The following is a 19,362-nucleotide window of genomic DNA, read 5'->3' on the forward strand; positions in this document are numbered from 1 at the left end:
TAATTTCTTAAATTTGGGTTAAAAAAAAAATAGGGGTCGTCTTATACATGGGGGCGTCTTATACACAGAAAAATACGGTAACTGTCTGCACCTCTGTCATGTGCCCTTTTACTCACTTTTTCTCTAAGCTAATGCAGCAGCCTTCATGCTGTGAATGTCCTAAAATCGCAAATTGCTATTCAGTTGCTACAATTCCACAGGCATTCACACCCTAAATGGCAAATGTAGAAGACAATCCTACGGGTTAATTGCACAACAGTTTCAAGTTTGCAAATCAGCAAGAAAACATTTTTTTTTTTGTTCTGTTTGTCTGTTTCAGCAGCGATATCTTAAAAACCAATTTTTGTAAGGTCGCGAATTTAAGCCACACTTTAACTTTCCATGGTCGGAATTTGGGGGAAAAAAAGTGTGGCTTATCTTCGGGCCAATACAGTATTGTGTTTTATAGACAAGTATATAGACAATCTGTGCTTCCCCCCCTGTGTTCAGGTTCATCGCATGGACCTCCCTCTGCTCTGTTTAAATGGATAGTCTAAACCACACCACAGTGACCCATTTTGTGTTCTTGGGGTTGACTGGCAACCGGCGGCGACTTGAGCTGGCTTTATTTACCATCTTCTCTATCATCTACCTGCTCATCCTAGCAAGTAACTTCCTCATCATCGTGACCGTGGTTTGCAACCGGAGTCTCCACACCCCCATGTACTTCTTCCTGGGCAACCTCTCTTTCATCGACATCTGCCATTCCTCCGTCACCGTGCCAAAGATGCTCCACGACTTCCTGTTTGCCCGAAAGACCATCTCCTTTGGCGGCTGCATAGCCCAGCTCTTCTTCCTCCACCTCAGCGCCTGTGCTGAGATCTTCCTCCTCACCATCATGGCCTATGACCGCTATGTTGCCATCTGCCACCCGCTGCAGTACATGTCCATCATGAGCCTGAAGGTCTGTGTCTGGTTGGTGGGCACCCTGTGGGTGGGAGCCATGGTCCATTCCCTGGTGCAGACTGCCCTCATCATCCGCCTCCCGTATTGCGGCCCTAACGTCATAGACAGCTTTTTCTGCGATGTTCCCCCGGTCATCAAGTTGGCCTGCACTGACACTTACTTGACAGGGCTACTGATTGTGTCCAATAGCGGCATGATCTCCTTGGTTTGTTTCTTGGCCCTCCTGGCTTCCTACATCATCATCCTGGTATCGCTAAGAGGGAGGACCGCCGAGGGGAGGCGCAAGGCCCTCTCCACCTGTGCCGCCCACCTCCTTGTCGTGGTGCTGTTCCTGGGGCCTTGCATCGTCCTTTACACCCGCCCTGTCTCAAACTTCTCCATGGAGAAAATGGTGGCTGTCTTCTACACCATGGTGACTCCCGTGCTCAACCCGGTCATCTACACGCTGAGGAACGAAGAGGTGAAGCACACCATGAAGAAACTCAGGGACCGGAAGGTCTTCTCTTTGAGGAAATGAGTGGCTGTTCTCCTCAGGCGGGGAAAGATTGGCAAATGGTACAGATGGTGAATCTGTCAGTTTTGCTTTCTCTCAGCTTCCCGTTTTTCCTCCAGATAGGGTTGGGAGAGGTTCCCTGCCTGATACCTTAGAGCAGTGTTTCCCAAGCTTGTGCCTCCAGCTGTTTTTGAACTACAACTCCCATCATCCCTGACTAGCAAGACCAGTGGCAAGGGATGATGGGAATTGTAGTCCAAAAACAGCTGGAGGCACAAGGTTGGGAAACACTGCCTTAGAGAGCCCTTGCGTAGACAATATTGAGCTGGGTGGACCTATGGTAGAAGAGAAGCAGTGTGGTGTAGTGGTTAGAGCCTCGGACTAGGACCTGGGAGACCACAGGGAGGGCGCCATGAAACTCACTGGATGTCAACACCTTTCAGCCTAGCCTACCTCACAGAGTTTTTGTGGGGATTAAGTGAGGAGGGGAAGAACTATGTCTACCACGTTGAGCTTCCTGGAGGAAAAGGTGGGGTGTAAAGGCAAGCGATGAATAAATAATAAATGAAATATTATTTGTTTGTTTCTTTATTCCTTAAACAAATGTTTGATTCTCTATGGCAGCCTGTAAGCTGGGATGTTAGGGTGAAGGGCAGACTAACATCAGCAACATCATATCAAATACGAATGATATCAAATGCAGCATGATATCAATACGAATACTAAACTGATCCATCTAGGTAAGCAGTGGACTTTCCCCCAAGCTTGATCACGCCAGAGTTCAATCCCTCCCCCCCAAAATGAATGTGCAGTTTCAAAAGCGGCAACAAATGGAAGGAGTGCCTCTGACCATGCACAGAGAATTTCCCTCTCTTTACTAGGTGTTCTTCCGTTCCAAAAACTGAGGTAAAACTTCCCAGGTCAAACTAGCCTCTCCACAGCATCTCTGTTTAGGACTCAACAACTTGAGACAGTCTCATTAGGATGGCAGGGACATTAAATTCAAAACAAAACACAGATTGTAAGGTTTATTCCTTCCCTAATATAACGTTTTAAGCTGATCTCCATCCCCCACTGCTCCTTCTTCACAGTCTTTTATGAAGTTTCTCATGCACTTTTGCCCATCACTCTTCCACCTCACGAAAACTTCTGTCCTCGTTTAATTAAAACCTTAGAAACTTGCTGGTGAAGTTTCATCACCCACCATTCCTCATCAAAGAAACTTTTAATAGGTTCCAGGGGGAGTTGATTAGAGCAAAGAAGACTTCCCTTTTCTTTTCTTGCTGTGGGACGACATGACGCAGACAGGGGCCAAATGATCTCTCGTCGTAAAGAATTGCAAGGATCGTGTGTGTGTGTGTGTGTGTGTGTGTGTGAGAGAGAGAGAGAGAGAGAGAGAGAGAGAGAGAGAGAGGAATATCCCTTTTGTACTAATGCAAGCTGAACAGGAAGGGTGAGATGAGCCAGCCAAAAGAGTTGGTGTTTAAGTGGGTTTTTTAGTGGGTGGCGCAGATGCTTTGTATACGCAAGAGGTCTTAAGTTCAAACCCTGGCATTTCTAGGTAGGGTTGGAGGAGATCTCAGTCCACTAGCAGTCAGTGTAGACTAGAGATGGAAAACCTTAGGGCAGAGGGAGGGGCAAATGTGGCCCCTGGACCACTGTATCTGGCCCTTGGGATACTCTGCAGGCCACACACTCCAACTCCCCAGATCACTCCCACCACTGACCTTACTTTACTCTCCTCGGTGGAATCTAGACATATACAAAGAAACGCTGCGAAAATGCTAAAAAAAAAGTTTTGAAAAATATATTGAATTTGCCATAAGCCCACCATCACCATCTAGTGTCACATTTGTATAATACACTTAAAGCACACTTAAAACGTTATATTTGTTGAGTCCCTAGAGTGGTTTTTACCTGGCTAGAGTGTCCTCTTGAACTCTATGATGCCTCTGGTTTGCCTGGATAGAGAGGGGCATGTAGAAAAACCAGGGAACATTTATATTCAATGCCCCACCCACTTTTGCCCCAGGCTCCGCCCACCTCTGGCATATAGCCCCCAGAAGGCAATTGTGTGCTGAAAATTGTTCACTATCCCTCATCTACATGGAACCAGGGATGGTGCTGGTCTACTCATAGCACTGTCTCTAAGATAAGCTACATGCACACATTACAAAGCCTTCAATGTTTTGTTTACAGTATGATTGTGTCTTGCACAGGGGTTACATTCCGGAGATGGCACATAGGCGCACCCAAATCACCCTCTTGGAACCGCAACCAAAAACGGAAAGGGACATAAGATAATGGCAATGCTTTGCAGCTTCCTTTGGAGACATCTTTTCCCTTCACCCCATTTGTGGGTCCATTGTGTTCCAAAGCCCAAAGCAACCTTTGACTCTTTAGCAATACCAACAGTGAGCAGCGAATGGGTGTTAAGGTTTTCGGTTTTCATCAACCAAGGGTTGTGTGGCGAGTTCCCGCCTCCCCCCAGCAGAAATAAAGACACGACACACTGAATATAAGGTTAAATGGGCGAATTAGGCCACAACTTTATTGATTACTGGAATGAGTGGTATTGGCCTTAGGCATTGATCCTATCGACTAGCCAGCTTCAGCCCAATTGCGTGTATACCGGCAAGGGTTAACCACCAGTAAGGGGAGTCCTGCTGAGGCACGTCAACTAGGAGCTCCCTCGGGGTCACCGCTTGGGGGCGTGCCTTAGGCCCACACCTCCATAGGCTTCGGACAGGGCAATGCCCCCCGGAGTCCTTTATCGGACTACCCTTTGTTGTGGGGGGAGGCGATGGTGCTTCCTCCCCCCCTTCCAATACTCTTAAACCTCCCTAACCAATGTCTAGCCACCAAACCGGGAGTTGTGACGAGTTGCTACGAGGTAGGCGAAAAACCAAATGGCTAAAATTGCCAAGTGGGAAAAATTCCTACTAGGCCCCTTGCGGCGACCAACATATGTCCATAGCAATGTCAAGGAGCCTGCCTAAAGGGAGGGAGTGTGGGAAACGGAGTCAGCTGGCACGGCGAAAAGAGGGCGAGCCTCGGCAGCGCCGGCCCTAAATAGGGCAGGCCACACACCCCAGCTACCCGATTGTGGGTGACGCGGCCGAGGATTCCCCTAGGTCTCACGGGGGCTGGGAGCAGCCCCCACGCACGTGGGGTGGGCATGAAGCCCGAAACCCCACCTCCTCTCAAGCTCGGAAGTGGCTGAAGTGAACATAGGCTTCTAGGTGTTGTGGGACTCCAACTCCCATCAGCTGCAGCCAAAGCAGGCCATGGTTAGGTGGGGTGGTGGTGAAAGTTGCAGACCATCTGAAGGGCCACAGGTTCCCCAGTCTTGACCTCTAGCTCCCAAGACATTTAGCTACCTTGGATGCACCACACAGGCTCATGGAAATAGGACTGCTATAAGGTAAAGGTAAAGGTACCCCTGCCCGTACGGGCCAGTCTTGACAGACTCTGGGGTTGTGCGCCCATCTCACTTAAGAGGCCAGGGGCCAGCGCTGTCCGGAGACACTTCCGGGTCACGTGGCCAGCGTGACAAAGCTGCATCTGGCGAGCCAGAGCCGCACACGGAAACGCCGTTTACCTTCCCGCTGGTAAGCGGTCCCTATTTATCTACTTGCACCCGGAGGTGCTTTCGAACTGCTAGGTTGGCAGGCGCTGGGACCGAGCAGCGGGAGCGCACCCCGCCGCAGGGATTCGAACCGCCGACCTTTCGATCGGCAAGTCCTAGGCGCTGAGGCTTTAACCCACAGCGCCACCTGCGTCCCATAGTCCCATATAGGACTGCTATAGTTTGCCCTAAAAGGGGGCTCACTTGTGTTGCTCCAGATGTTGATGGATTACTACCAGGACTGCCATATGTCTGAGTTTTCCTGGACATGTCCGGAAATAACATTGTTGAAATGGTGTCCGAATTGGCAAATCCTGGACGTAAGGCAACTAGGGCGACTTTTTAAGAAGAATGCATCAAAAATACCCCCAAAGCCCAAAGACAAAAATCTTTCCCCAAAAAGCTCAACTTTGTGTGGCCCCCTAAGAAGAAAGGTCAACAACGTTGTCTGGCAAACCCTAATTACTATCCCATGAGTCCTGACCACCAACTATGTAGAATGGAGTTGATGGGAGTTGGGATGTTCAAATAATATGTGGAGGAGAGCCTATTGGCTACCTACTTGACCAATGAGTTACATGCCTCCCCTCTGAGTATGTGTGTGTGTATCTATCTATCTATCTATCTATCATCTATCTATCTATCTATCTATCTATCTATCTATCTCAACATGTGCCTTCAGGATTTGCCTTTACTGCAACAGGCACCATCCCTGAGCAACCAGCCCCTCCAAAATCTGAGCATCAGGAGTCCTGGTAACTCTAGTGGCAAGTGTAGTATCCAAGGCTTGAGTGAAACTGGCATCTTTTATGCCATGAAGAAGATTATTTGAGCCATCCCTCCACCTTTGTTTAGAAACTTCTCAACTCCTGGCATGAAGGCTGAAACGGGGTTTGAAGCCTCCAGGACCTGGCCTGCGGTGATGATGTCATCACAGTGCACCTGAACCTGGATGTGCCTGGTGTGCCAGAGGGCAACACTCCAGTGGTGGCCCTTTTCATATATATATATGAAAAGAGTACAGTGAAGGGACCTGCTTGATGTCAATAGGCAGGAGGTTCCAAAGATCAGTAGGGAGCCTGCACTGAAATAAATCCAGTAAAACCAAGGTTTCAAATCCACTGCTGAATTCTGGGGTATACCCGAGTTTGATATGAAATATTGTTTGCTGATTGTAGTCAAAAGCTGTTCCTTCTTACTAGTTTGCAAATGATGTTCGAAATAAAGCAGCTTTGTGCTTTTATGAATGCACCATTTCATCCCTCTTCCTCCTAATGCCCTTTGCCTTCCAGATTGACCTGTCGGCTTCGCAGCTTGTTCAGGGCATTCAGCATGTCCTCGTTCCGCAGGGTGTAGATGACTGGGTTGAGCAGGGGTGTAACCGCCGTGAAGAAGATAGAAACCACCTTGTCTGCAGCCAAACTCTTGGCCGGTCTGAGGTAGATGAAGATGCAGTGGCCCAGGAATAAGGTGACCACCGTTAGGTGAGCAGCACAAGTCGACAGAGCCTTCCGCCGCCCTTCAGAGAAGCGGTTCCTCAAGGAAACGAGGATGACCACGTAGGAGACCACCAGAACAACAAAGCAGACCACCGAGATCACCCCCGAGTTGGAGACGATGAGGATTTCGAAGACGTAAGTGTTAGCGCAGGCCAGTTTGATGACCAAAGGGACGTCGCAGAAGAAGTTGTCGATGCTGTTGGGGCCGCAGTAGGGCACATTGAGCGTCAACAGTGTCAGGGCTATGGAGTGCAGCAAACCGCCCAGCCACATGGCCACAGCCAACTGGAGGCAGACCTGGCGGCTCATGATGGTGCCGTAATGGAGGGGATTGCATATGGCGGCGTAGCGGTCGTAGGCCATGATGGTGAGGAGGAAGATCTCCGTGCAAGCGAAGAGGTGGAGGAAGAACATCTGGGCTATGCATTCCCCAAAGGAGATGGTCTTCGTCTCCGCTAGGAAGTCGGCGAGCATTTTGGGCATGACCACGGAAGAATGGCAGACGTCGATGAAGGAGAGGTTGCTGAGGAAGAAATACATGGGCGTGTGAAGATGTTGGTCGCAGATGATGGTGACGACGATGAGAACGTTGCCAACTAGGATCAGGGAGTAGATAGCTGTGAAGAAAACGAAGAGCGCCATTTCGGTGCTGTGGCTAGTGCTCAAGCCTGACAGGAAAAATGTCTTCACTGTAGTGACATTCTCTGGTACTGCATCCATCTCTGTGGCGGAGGCTGGAAGGGATGCAGGACAGAAACAGGGAGGATGAGAAACTGAAATTCTGATTGGCCTGGAGTCTCTTTGGGTGAAAACACACAGAACCACCCCAAATACACAGGAAGAGGAGAGGGGACCTGATTTGTTTTTTTTAAAGGAAAAGGAAGTTGAAATCTACTTTTGCCTGTGATTAGTGTTACGTGGCATTCAGAAACCTTGATTTTTTTTTTTAAGCTAAAAAAACCAGCCACAGACTCCCAGCAAAGGAAGAATGGATCCAAAAACTTACGGAATATGCAGAAATGGTGAAACGTACCGGATGAATAAGTAATCAAGATAACAAACTTTTGATAAAAGAATGGAAATGGTTTATTGAATATTTACAGTAAACGGATCAAAACACTGGCAGGATTATTGTAATAACCCGCAGTTACGTAAGAGTATATATTGAAAGAAGATAAATAAACAAGTTAAGTGAATTTGGATATGCAGAAGGTATTAAAAATAAATTTAAGGAACCGCAGAAAGAGGGGGAAGGAAGTCAAGTTTTAAAACAGGGGTCAGCAAACTTTTTCAGCAGGGGGCCGGTCCACTGTTCCTTAGACCAGTGTTTCCCAACCTTGTGCCTCCAGCTGTTTTTGAACTACAACTCCCATCATCCCTGACTAGCAAGACCAGTGGCAAGGGATGATGGGAATTGTAGTCCAAAAACAGCTGGAGGCACAAGGTTGGGAAGCACTGCCTTAGACCTTGTGAGGGGCTGGACTATATTTTTTTTTTGGGGGGGAAATGAACAAATTCCTATGCCCCACAAATAACCCAGAGATGCATTTTAAATAAAAGGACACATTCTACTCATGTAAAAACACGCTGATTCCCGGACCATCCGCAGGCCAGATTTAGAAGGTGATTGGGCAGGATCCGGCCCCCAGGCCTTAGGTTTGCCTACCCATGTTTTAAAATGTAAAAATGATTGTAAAATCAGTGAAATGTATATATCTGAAAAGTATAAATAATAATAATTTCAAAAACCAGCTGCAGAGTTCAGATCTAGTTTGGAGCTGAGGCGGTGGGAGAGAGGAGGGTTAATTCCATCCTCTCTGCCATGTCCCTACTATCAGGAGGGGGAAAAGATATATGGTACTTATTTCTATTGATAGATTTATGGATGTGCCACCTTTTGAGTCATAGCTTGCCCGAGGAGGCTCAGAAACAAAAAAAGGCAGCATCCACTTTGACCATGATTAAGAAGGCTAGATAAAAACAAATAACAGGGGCGAAGGGTCAGTCCTATGGCGAGATCTCTGGGATGAGTTGCTTAAGATGCAGAGGATCTCCACCTCAACTGGCTGATTTCCAACCTGGGTTCAGCCAGAGATACAATGGCATAATTTCCTGGCTCAGCTGGCTAAATTGAGGCTGGTGTAAGTGACCAAAGGGGGGTCTATGTGGAGCGTGGTGGGACCAGAGAGTGGGGAACCTAGGCTGGATCCTAAGAAAATTCTGCTCGATCATGTAACTGGGCAATCTGGTGTAAACTACTGTTTTAAAGGCTTGTTTCCCCTCTGTTAGGTGGAGGCAGACCTGCAGCAGGAACCCAGCTGCTGAATAGGGTTTGGATCTGGTGTAACTTTAAAGGTAAAGGTAAAGGTACCCCTGCCCGTACGGGCCAGTCTTGACAGACTCTGGGGTTGTGCGCCCATCTCACTCAAGAGGCCGGGGGCCAGCGCTGTCCGGAGACACTTCCGGGTCACGTGGCCAGCGTGACATCGCTGCTCTGGCGAGCCAGAGTCGCACACGGAAACGCCGTTTACCTTCCCGCTGGTAAGCGGTCCCTATTTATCTACTTGCACCCGGAGGTGCTTTCGAACTGCTAGGTTGGCAGGCGCTGGGACCGAGCAGCGGGAGCGCACCCTGCCGCAGGGATTCGAACCGCCGACCTTTCGATCGGCAAGCCCTAGGCGCTGAGGCTTTAACCCACAGCGCCACCTGCGTGTAACTTTAGGCTGGCTTAATTTACACCAACCAGCTCCTTGTGCACAGGGTTGCTCCCTAGAAATCCTAAAAAAAAGGACACTACTGCAAATGACAGAATAGAAAGAGCAAAAGAGAGGAAGGAATGAAGGAAGGAAGGAAGAAAGGAAGGAGGGAAGTGTACCCCTCAATACGGCAATAATTCAGTCTAATGATGGATGAATCGCTCAATTTCAGTTTCTCTCAGTTTCTCCATTTTTTTAGTCCTAAATTCATTTCTCCACATTTCTCGATTGGTTCATGATTTTTTTTCCCTTTACAATAAGGTCCCTGCGAAAAGTCACCAGCATTTTTGTGCAAATTTCTCCTAACATACGTAAATTTGTGTGCTATTTTGCCTACATGTTATTCTCATTATGCTGGATCTCATTTCTGCATTTGGGTAGTGCAAATGAAGAATACACACGGCTCCCTTGATGAACAATGCATTGACACCCATTTAAAAATTAACAACTGCTAGGACTTGGCTAATTTGTCCCAGTTTTGGACCTCAGTGACAGGTGTGATTTCGAGTATGTTTCCATATAGAATTTCAACAGAGAAGTTTTGTTCATTTAAGATCTGGTCAAATCCATAGGATAGATTTAAAGCCCATCCAGGGCACATTGAAAGCACAGGACTTCCCCAACACATTCTAGAAACTGTAGTTTCCCTCTTGCACAGCTGGAATTCCCAGCATCCTTAACAAATGACAGTTCCCAGGATTCTTGGGGGGGAATTAATGCACTTTAAATGTGCATTATATGTGCTTTCAGGGAATGCTGTGCACCTGCTCACAGAATCTCCAACCCTCCCTTCTGCAACTGAATGAATAAAATGTCACTTACATTTCTTTCTGGAGGTGCTGGAGATTCTTAGGATGCAGATATTTTTGGACAGGCGTCTAACATTCAATTTTCTTCTGACTGCCTCTGAAGGCCACGCTGATCAGCTTAAGGGAATCAGAGAGAAGAACTTGTAATTTCAATACTCTCTTCAAAGCGCATTTTGATCCTCCCAGGCTGCCTTTCTAAGACAGTCCTAGCTGAATTTGCTTTGTATAAAATTGCTACTATAAAGTGTAGTCTTGGGCCAAATGAATAATCCTGCATATAAATTGCCTCTAAACCAACGTGAAGTTTAGATCCAGATCAGGTCTCTACATTTTGGTTTTCCTTTGGCATAATTCAAATATAGAAAGAATCCAAGTCTTCAGTTTCGTTCAAGTTTCGTTTCTTGAGAGACCTAAGGAGCTGTGGTTAAAGTAAGGACTACCCAACCCATAAGTAAGGGAAGCAAAAAAACTCATGACATGTTTCTTTGTCCCCTCTCATTGCCAACTCTGGAGATCCTTTATGCTTTTCCTCCCTCAATATGCTTCTTATTCTGTCATAGCCAAGAATGTGTAACACCGATAGGAGCATCAAAGTGAGGATTGCAAGTTGAAGTTCTCACAATTAAGTCACAGGGGAGGTCTTACGCAAGCTGCCCCAAAGTTTTAGAAATGTCAAAGTTAAGCCTGGCGTTGCTTAACAAGCCCTCTTAGGTTTTGAGGAATCGTGTGTCAATTTGGACAGAGAACAACACAACAATTGCCCATAATTGCACAACGGAAACTCATCCAGTGTAACTCCATTAATGGCACAGGTCTAGAACAGGGGATGCAGTGAGGATCACTAGCTAGATAATTTTAACCAAAGGTGGGTGGATTAGGCCAAAAGCCCATCTTCTTCAATATCCCATTCTCACAGGACTTGAGAATCACAGTTCTTGAGAATTTCCAAGAACTGGTTTTCAGAGGCAGAATAAAAGCCTGAAAGGAAATGAAGTATGGCTGGGAGATCCAGCAATGTTTGAGTTTGGCTGACCCTCTACTGGTCACCCAGTCTATACATGAATATGAAATTGATTATGGTCATAGACCAGCTTGAGAAACACAAATGGAACTACAACTCCAAAAGCAAAAAAAACATTCAAAACAATATACAACAATGGATTTTAAGTTTAAAAGCGTGATAGGCATATAAACACATAAAAACTTTAAAATAGACTACCTTAGAGAAATGACCCAAAGTCACCCGTGGATCCGGGTTTGGGAATTTTCTTAACAAACTAGATTGAATCGGGGGATGGTCTGCGCCTACAGATCTGTGCAGAATCTGGCGACAATCCAGGTCGTCTTGTGGTTTGTGCCTAACAGAAGAAGATTGAATTTTTGCTTTACTGGGAGGTCAGCAAGCCTCACCAGCGGGGGGTCAATGGTTTCTCTATGTGCCTCATCATAAAAGGGACATCTAAAAAATAGGTGTTCAGGGCTTCCTATATCCCCCAAAGGACAGGCACAAATTCTCTGGTCATATGGGACTTTTTAAAAGGATCCTTCCAAGACTGGCAAGGGCAGAGCCGAGCTTCTGGCAAGTGTAAAAGCCCTTCTTGCATTTTTGGATACAAGATAAAAGAGATATGCTGCTGGTTCAGCTATATATCTCTCGATTTTTACAATTTTGTAGTTGGGGAACCTTAAGCAGTCCTGTTGTCTCTCAGTGTGTATAATTCTTTGCCTAACCATTGCTTTTGCTTGGCCCAAGCCTAGACAAAGCATGGTTGGGAGATCCAACAATGTTTGAGTTTGACTGACCCTCTACCGGTTACCCAGTCTATACCACTTTAGACTGCAGGTCCTCTATAGGGGGAAAGTCCTTGCATGCAGAAAGCTAGCACATGATGCAGGATATACCTGCAAAAAAAAAAATGCTGTTCTGGAAGAACCTTTCTTTCTATGGGGTGGGCACATTTACAAGTGCCACATTGCCAAGTGCCGGTTTCACACTTAATGAAGGCTCAATCTTTAGTGTGCCTGTTCTCTGGAACTCCCTGCCACTGGATATTAGGCAGGCATTTCCTTGGTGCTGTTAATGTCTGCTAAAAATAGGCAAGCCTACACAGGCATGTAATTTTATTATGTACAGTGCATTTGTTTTAAAAATCTTTTGCATTTACATTTCCGTAATTTTGCTACGTCTTTCTGCTTTTACTGCCATTTTTAAAAACGAATATTATATACTATTCTGTGTAAACTATGTAGAGATTTTTTTTTAAAAAAACTAAGCAGTATATGAATCTTATTAAATGAATACAGTGGTACCTTGGGTTACAAACACTTTGGATTACAAACTCTTCAGGTTACAGATTCTGGTAACCGGGAAGTAGTGCCTCAGGTTTAAGAACTTTGCTTCAGGATGAGAACAGAAATCGGGCTCCGGTGGCGCGGCATCAGCAGGAGGCCCCATTAGCTAAAGTAGTGCTTCAGGTTAAGAACAGTTTCAGGTTAAGAACGGACCTCCAGAATGAATTAAGTTCTTAACCAGAGGTACCACTGTAAAAGCTTTGTCTGGAGATGCCAGGAAATGATTGTGGGACCTTCTGAATGCAAAGCAGGTGCTCTGCCGTTGAGTGACAACCTTCCCTCAGCCACACTGCCTCTCCTGTATAGACCTTTAAAGTAACACGGCAAAATCCTCCAGTTGTTTCAGGCAGCTGCAGGGATTTTGTTAGATTCCCTGCACAGTTTGTGCACTGAAATGCACCCCTCTGTACAGCAAGCAGAACCCCCCCTCCCCTTCCACAAAATACAGTGGTACCTCGGATTAAGAACTTAATTTGTTCTGGAGGTCCATTCTTAACCTGAAACTGTTCTTAACCTGAAGCACCACTTTAGCTAATGGAGCCTCCTGCTGATGCTGTACCACTGCTGCGCGATTTCTGTTCACATCCTGAAGCAAAGTTTTTAACCTGAGGTACTATTTCTGGTTTAGCAGAGTCTGTAACCTGAAGCGTATGTAACCCGAGGTACCACCGCAGTTTGAAATCCAAGCTAAAGTGTGCAAGTCAAGTGGCATTTCTAGATGCATATGTAAGTTTATTAAATACACATTTTGTTCATCAACATTTGCTGCTCATGTTTATTTTCATTTGCTCCATATACAGAATCTATAGTTTGCATGTTTGCCGGGGGCCATTGTGGCGTCGATGGACACTTTGGCATTTAGAAGCTCTGACCCATAGGCTCTTGAAACGTAGCAGTGAACAGCAAGTCTCACCCAGTAACATAATAAGGATAAGTCTTTTGTGATTGCAGGAGTTTGAAATTTGATCAGGGGGATCAGGAAACTGTCTTAACTCATGTACCCAAGTTGAAAAGCTCTGAGTGCCAGGTTCTCCTCTATGTTCCAAACCTCACATTTTCATGATGAACCCATGGAAGATGTGCACAGCTTGAGATCCATAGGGTTCCATGCCTGCTTGCCCGATTTAACCCTGGCTGTGGTGAGATTTCAACTGGGCCCTTCTCCCCACCTTAGAGAGCCAGTGTGGTGTAGTGGTTAAGAGCGGTAGTCTCGTAATCTGGGGAACCGGGTTTGCTTCCCCGCTCCTCCACATGCAGCTGCTGGGTGACCTTGGGCCAGTCACACTTCTTTGAAGTCTCTCAGCCCCACTCACCTCACAGAGTGTTTGTTGTGGGGGAGGAAGGGAAAGGAGAATGTTAGCCGCTTTGAGACTCCTTCGGGTAGTGATAAAGCGGGATATCAAATCCAAACTCTTCTTCTTCTTCTTCTACCTTCCCTCTGCACCTCCTCATAGCACAGCCGGACCCTCACTTTTTCTCTGCCGTCACCTTCCTGCCAAACAGTTTGTTGAGCGCCTGCTTCATGTCCTCGTTCCTCAGCGTGTAGATGATGGGGTTGAGCAGAGGGGTGACGGCAGTGAAGAAGACCGACACCACCTTGTCCTCCGAGAAGCTGGTGGAGGGGCGGGAATAAATGAAGATGCAGTGCCCCAGGAAGAGGGTCACCACCGTGAGGTGGGCCGCGCATGTGGAGAGTGCCTTGCGCCGGCCTTCTACAAAACGTTTGCGGAGGGAGACCAGGATGATGCCGTAGGAGACCACCAGGACCATGAAGCAGACCACGGAGATCAGCCCCGAGTTGGAAACAATGAGGATCTCAATGACGTAGGTGTCTGTGCATGCCAGCCTGATAACCGGGGGGACGTCACAGAAGAAGTTGTCAACCTTCTGGGGCCCACAGTAGGGTAGCTTGATGGTCATGCCAGTCAAGGCAAGAGAGTGCACTGTGCCACCCAACCAGATCGTGCCGGCCAGCAGGAGGCAGACCTTGTGGTTCATGATGGTGAGGTAATGCATCGGGTTGCAGATGGCCACATAGCGGTCATAGGCCATGACGGTGAGGAGGAAGATCTCAGTGCAGGCAAAGAGGTGGAGGAAGAACATCTGGGCCACGCAGCCCCCAAAGGAGATGGTCTTTGCAGTTGAGAGGAAGTCAGCCAGCATCTTGGGGACAGTGACTGTGGCGTGGCAGACGTCGATGAAGGAGAGGTTGCTCAGGAAGAAGTACATGGGAGTGTGCAGCCCCTGGTTGTGGATGATGGTGACCACAATGAGAATATTGCCAGCCAAGGTGAGCAGGTAGACCACCAGGAAGACCACAAAGAGCACCAGCTGCGTCCCAGGGTCATTGGACAGCCCCACGAGGATGAACTCGGTCACCGAGGTCTGGTTTGGGGCTACCACAGTCCAGTTTGGAACCACATGTTCTTCCATTTCCGTTCTATAGAAAGGGAAAGAGCAGAAAAACATTTTGAGTGACCTAGAAGGTCCTTTATTATTTCATAAACTCTACATACTGTTTGACTGAAAAGAGAAACCCTCAGAGCTGTGTACAGATAGAATGGATTGAAGATATCTGATTTATACAAACTTGCAACATATGAACAGCTTGCATATGAACGCAGACTTGCCATGGACAAATTCAATGATATTTGGAATCCATTCTTACAAATACTGTAACAGGTGAAGATCTTCATAATATACAACTTTGTAAAGTACAATCATACCTCTGGTTGCGTTCGCTTCATGTTGCGGATTTTTGGGTTGCGAACGCAGCAAACCTGGAAGTATATACTTCTGGGTTTCGCCATGCACGCACAGAAGTGATCTGCGCACTTCACACATGCGCAGAACCGCTCTATTGCGCTTCACACACGTGCAGTAGCGACACTCTACTTATGGACTTTTTGGGGTGCAAACGGACTTTTGGGGAAGCTCACAAAGAGGGCATGAAAGCAATGGCCCATTCCTACTATTGGCTCCCTAGAAATTGTCCTCTAATGGCATAATTGCCTTTGACCATGGAGGTTCTATATAGCTATCATGGTCAGTGTGTGGAGAGGTTACTGGTTTGTTTCTAATTATGCATTTTATGTTTTTATATTGTAATTTTATACTGTGAACCGCCCTGATACCTGTGGGTACAGGGCGGTATACAAATTTAAATAATAATAATGATATGCATTAAACATTCAAAGTACTGTAGTATCACACCATGCTTTCAAGCAAGTCATGGCTTCCCATAAAGAATCCTGGGAACTGTAGTTTGTAAAGGGCACTGAGCATTATTGGGAGGTCCCTATTCCCACCATACAGCTGCAATTCTCAGAATTCCCCAGGAAGAGGGATTGACTGTTAAACTGCGCTGAGACATGAAACAAAAGGCAGGATCCAAGTTTAAGGGGACATTCTAGCCTGACAAAATCGCTCAGGTTGGCTGCAGAGGAAGGGCTAGGAATGGGTTTGGTTGGGGAAGGGGGCATGGCCCATGGAAAACCCTGAGGGCCACACAGAGAGGCTTGGAGAGCCACCTTCAGCAGTGGCGTAGTGTGGGGGGTGCAGGGGGGGGCGGCCACACTGGGCGCAACATCTGGGGGTTAGGGTTAGTGGGCGCAAATCCACAGGTTAGGGGGCGCAAATCCATGGGTTAGGGGGTGCAAATTACTTGCCTTGCCCCGGGTGCTGACAACCCACGCTACGCCACTGACCTTCAGCCACCAGCCCTGACGTTCTGCACCACAACCTGCCTCTTCTGACCAGCAGTGGTTCTCCAGGGCTTCACCAACATGCTTTCCCAGTCCTACCTAGAGATGCCAGGAATTGAATCTGGAACCTTCTACATGTAAATATATATTCTTTGGCACTGTGCTGCTGAACAGGGTGGATTTGATTTAAATCAAATCAATTTAAATCACAATTTAAACCACTAGTCAGTAAGACTTGATTTAAATCATTTTTTGTATAGAAAGACTTATTCTTGCTGCTATAATCTTAATATTTACAAACAGATGAAGTTTTCATTTTCGGAATAATAAATTTTCAGAGTAGTTTTTACAGTTATATCAAAAATTACTGATTTGGTTATACTATTAGAAATACATAGACCGATAATTATGAAATTTTTGTGAGGTTTCATAAGTTAACTGTTTATGTTTGGACAACTTTTCTTCTGTACTTTATTGGAAGGAGAAAAATAATCATTTTCGTGATAACAATTTAAACAATTTATTTAACTAAAACAGTAACATTACACCATATGTATCCATGTTTGTTAACTGATGTGGTTAAACATTTTTTTAAAAAAACACCTTAGACTGAGTTTTAGCACACATGAAAAACTTAAAACAAATCCTTATTTCCTGATGAATCCTTTGGACTATAATGTAACTTTAATAGAAAACTATATTTAGAAAGATTTTTCCTCCAAAAGCATTTTATTTTAAAAATCCAATTTAAATAAAAAAATCCAATTAAAAAAAATAAAAACCGATTTAAATTTTTAAAATCCATTTAAAAACAAAAACAAAACCATTGATTTTTTTTTTAAAATCACTGATTTTTATCCACCCTGGTGCTGAATAAGACTGAATCCTGTTCTGCTTCTCCATATGGGTCACAATGATCTTCCTATCCACCCATGTATTCTGTCCCCTGTACACACATACCACCAACTCTTGGGTAAAGGTAAAGGACCCCTGACAGTTAAGTCCAGTCGCAGATTACTCTGGGGTTGCAGCGCTCATCTCACTTTACTGGCCGAGGGAGCCGGCATTTGTCCGCAGACACTTTTTTTGGGTCATGTGGCCAACATGACTAAGCCGCTTCTGGTGAAAACAGAGCAGAGCACCGAAACGCCGTTTACCTTCCCACCGGAGCGGTACCTATTTATCTATTTGCACTTTGACGTGCTTTCAAACTGCTAGGTTGGCAGGAGCAGGGACCAAGCAACAGGAGCTCACCCCGTTGCGGGGATTCGAACCGCCGACCTTCTGATCGGCAAGCCCTAGGCTCTATGGTTTAACCCACAGCGCCACCCAGGTCCCCTACCATGCACACAGACAACTCTTCTGAGCCCCACTCCCTGGAAAAGGGTGCTTTGGTCACTGGCTACGGAGGACGGAGCTGAACTGCTTCTCTCTCGGAACTACGATTCTCTCTGCACAGAACTGCAATTCCCAGAGTTCCACGTGAAGAAGAACTTGCCATTCTGATAATTTTAGCTCTGTGAGGGGAACAGGGGGCTACTAATAGCTCTCAGCTCCTCTTAAGAAACTACGATTCCTTCCTGGGATTCTTTGGGAGAATCCCCCTCCTTTGAGAGAGGAGAGGAGAAGAAGGATTGTAAAGAGTAGTAACGAAATAAGGCAATGCAGCCAGATTGCTTTCAAATGAAATATAGATAATTGTTGCTATAGCTTCACTATGGTAACCATACAGGGGCCAAATTATACCTTAATTCAGAGGTGGGTGGTAAGGGATGGGGGAGAGATTTGATTCAGGCCACATTTAAAGATGAACCTATTAATTTCACACTTTCTGAAACAATATAAGCATCGACACACAGCCATCCATCAAAACCCACACTTATCTAAATCTTGCTGTGAAGGTCTCCGGCCAACGAAGCTTTACTAAAATGCATATATTAGGGGAATGAACGTAACAGTAGAAATGACATACAAAAATGTGTTAATTAGGAGCAAGTGCTCGCAAAAATGTTTACTCTAGTCAAAACTGCATACAAAATCTGTTTCTTCAGAGAAATTCACACTGTTTAGCCCTTGCCTTCCTTGAGATTTCCCCTATCAAAATCACACACACACAGAGCTGCTGTTAATTTTGCTGGAGAAAAATGAATCCAGATTTTTTTTGTACATTGGGGCAAATGCAATAGGAGCTTTGGGTGTGCGTGTGTGTGATTTTGATGAGAAAAACTGCTTTGGGGAGCATTAAACACCTCTTTCCCCAGCACCACTCCCTGGTCTGAACTGCCTTCACACCCACATCCTTGTTTAAGATTTATCTTAAAAGAAGCAGAAGAAGAGGAGCAGGACAAGCTGATAAGGAGTCTATTTCAAACTTCCAGGAAAGTTATTTTAGTATCAACCAACCCCTAAATCTTTTCAAGTGATCCATGCTTTCAAATGATAAATAAAAAAAAGACCTTCAAGGTTGCAGTAGCCTCGGGAGTATAGCTGCCGTTCTCCACTGTTGTCTTCTGAAAAGTTTAAGAACCAGGTTGTAGCATTCCTTCTCTCAGGATATATAACCTTCTGCTGTTTTGCATCAATCCAGGCTCTTGCCAACTTCACTTTGTTGCAATTCTTTAGCAAGTCAGCCCCGCAGAGATCAGAACTCCCGACAAGCTCCACAAGGGAGATAGTTAGGACGTTCAAAACTTCCATGATGTTTTCGAACATTTGTACAGCATCGCTGTTCTCTGCAAGGGGAAGGAAAAAATGACTTTATTCTTTAATTTGGATGCTCTGCTGTTCTGGTCCAGTGTGATGTGCTTTTGTGCTGCCCGGTGAGATGAGAGATGAAGGAGCCCTTGAATAATGATGGTGGGGAGGAGGCAAGAGCCCACAAGCCCGACTCCCCCCAATTTCAACCTAATCATGCCCCTCCCCAAGATGTGGAACCTCTGGCCCTGCAGTTGTTGCTGGACTACAACTCCCATCATCCCCTGCTATTCTGCTTGGGACTGATGGGAGTTTGAGTTCAGTGACATCTGGAGAACTAGAGGGGTCCAGGGCAACCTCATCAAAGTGCGCCAGGGGTGGCATCTCACTCTCAGGCCGGTGGGTGCCCACTGCCACAACGTGGGCATGTGATGTCACCCACACACATACAAAACTCCCTACCTGGAAAAGGGTGCCTTTCT

General features: G+C 46.2%; 3 protein-coding genes across 3 annotated transcripts; 1 reads left to right on the plus strand and 2 right to left on the minus strand.

The window, feature by feature from the left end:
* Positions 1-523: 523 nt before the first annotated feature.
* On the plus strand, positions 524-1,462 carry LOC307202027 (olfactory receptor 4E2-like; the record flags this gene model as incomplete). Its single annotated transcript, XM_079951647.1, has 1 exon — positions 524-1,462. One exon carries the CDS (start codon positions 524-526, stop codon positions 1,460-1,462), a length of 939 nt encoding a protein of 312 aa, XP_079807773.1.
* Positions 1,463-6,321: 4,859 nt separating this feature from the next.
* On the minus strand, positions 6,322-10,192 carry LOC307202020 (olfactory receptor 4E1-like). The gene is made up of 2 exons (XM_079951640.1): positions 10,144-10,192; positions 6,322-7,299 (listed from the first exon to the last, which is right to left on the minus strand). Exon 2 carries the CDS (start codon positions 7,283-7,285, stop codon positions 6,338-6,340), a length of 948 nt encoding a protein of 315 aa, XP_079807766.1. The 5' UTR covers positions 7,286-7,299; positions 10,144-10,192; the 3' UTR covers positions 6,322-6,337.
* A 2,956-nt stretch (positions 10,193-13,148) lies between these two features.
* LOC307202015 (olfactory receptor 4E1-like) lies at positions 13,149-18,761 on the minus strand. Its single transcript, XM_079951635.1, has 3 exons — positions 18,643-18,761; positions 13,914-14,922; positions 13,149-13,651 (listed from the first exon to the last, which is right to left on the minus strand). Exon 2 carries the CDS (start codon positions 14,913-14,915, stop codon positions 13,950-13,952), a length of 966 nt encoding a protein of 321 aa, XP_079807761.1. The 5' UTR covers positions 14,916-14,922; positions 18,643-18,761; the 3' UTR covers positions 13,149-13,651; positions 13,914-13,949.
* Positions 18,762-19,362: the final 601 nt, after the last annotated feature.

Source organism: Podarcis cretensis (genome assembly GCF_951804945.1).
Source record: "Podarcis cretensis genome assembly, chromosome: 13".
NCBI lineage: Eukaryota > Metazoa > Chordata > Lepidosauria > Squamata > Lacertidae > Podarcis > Podarcis cretensis.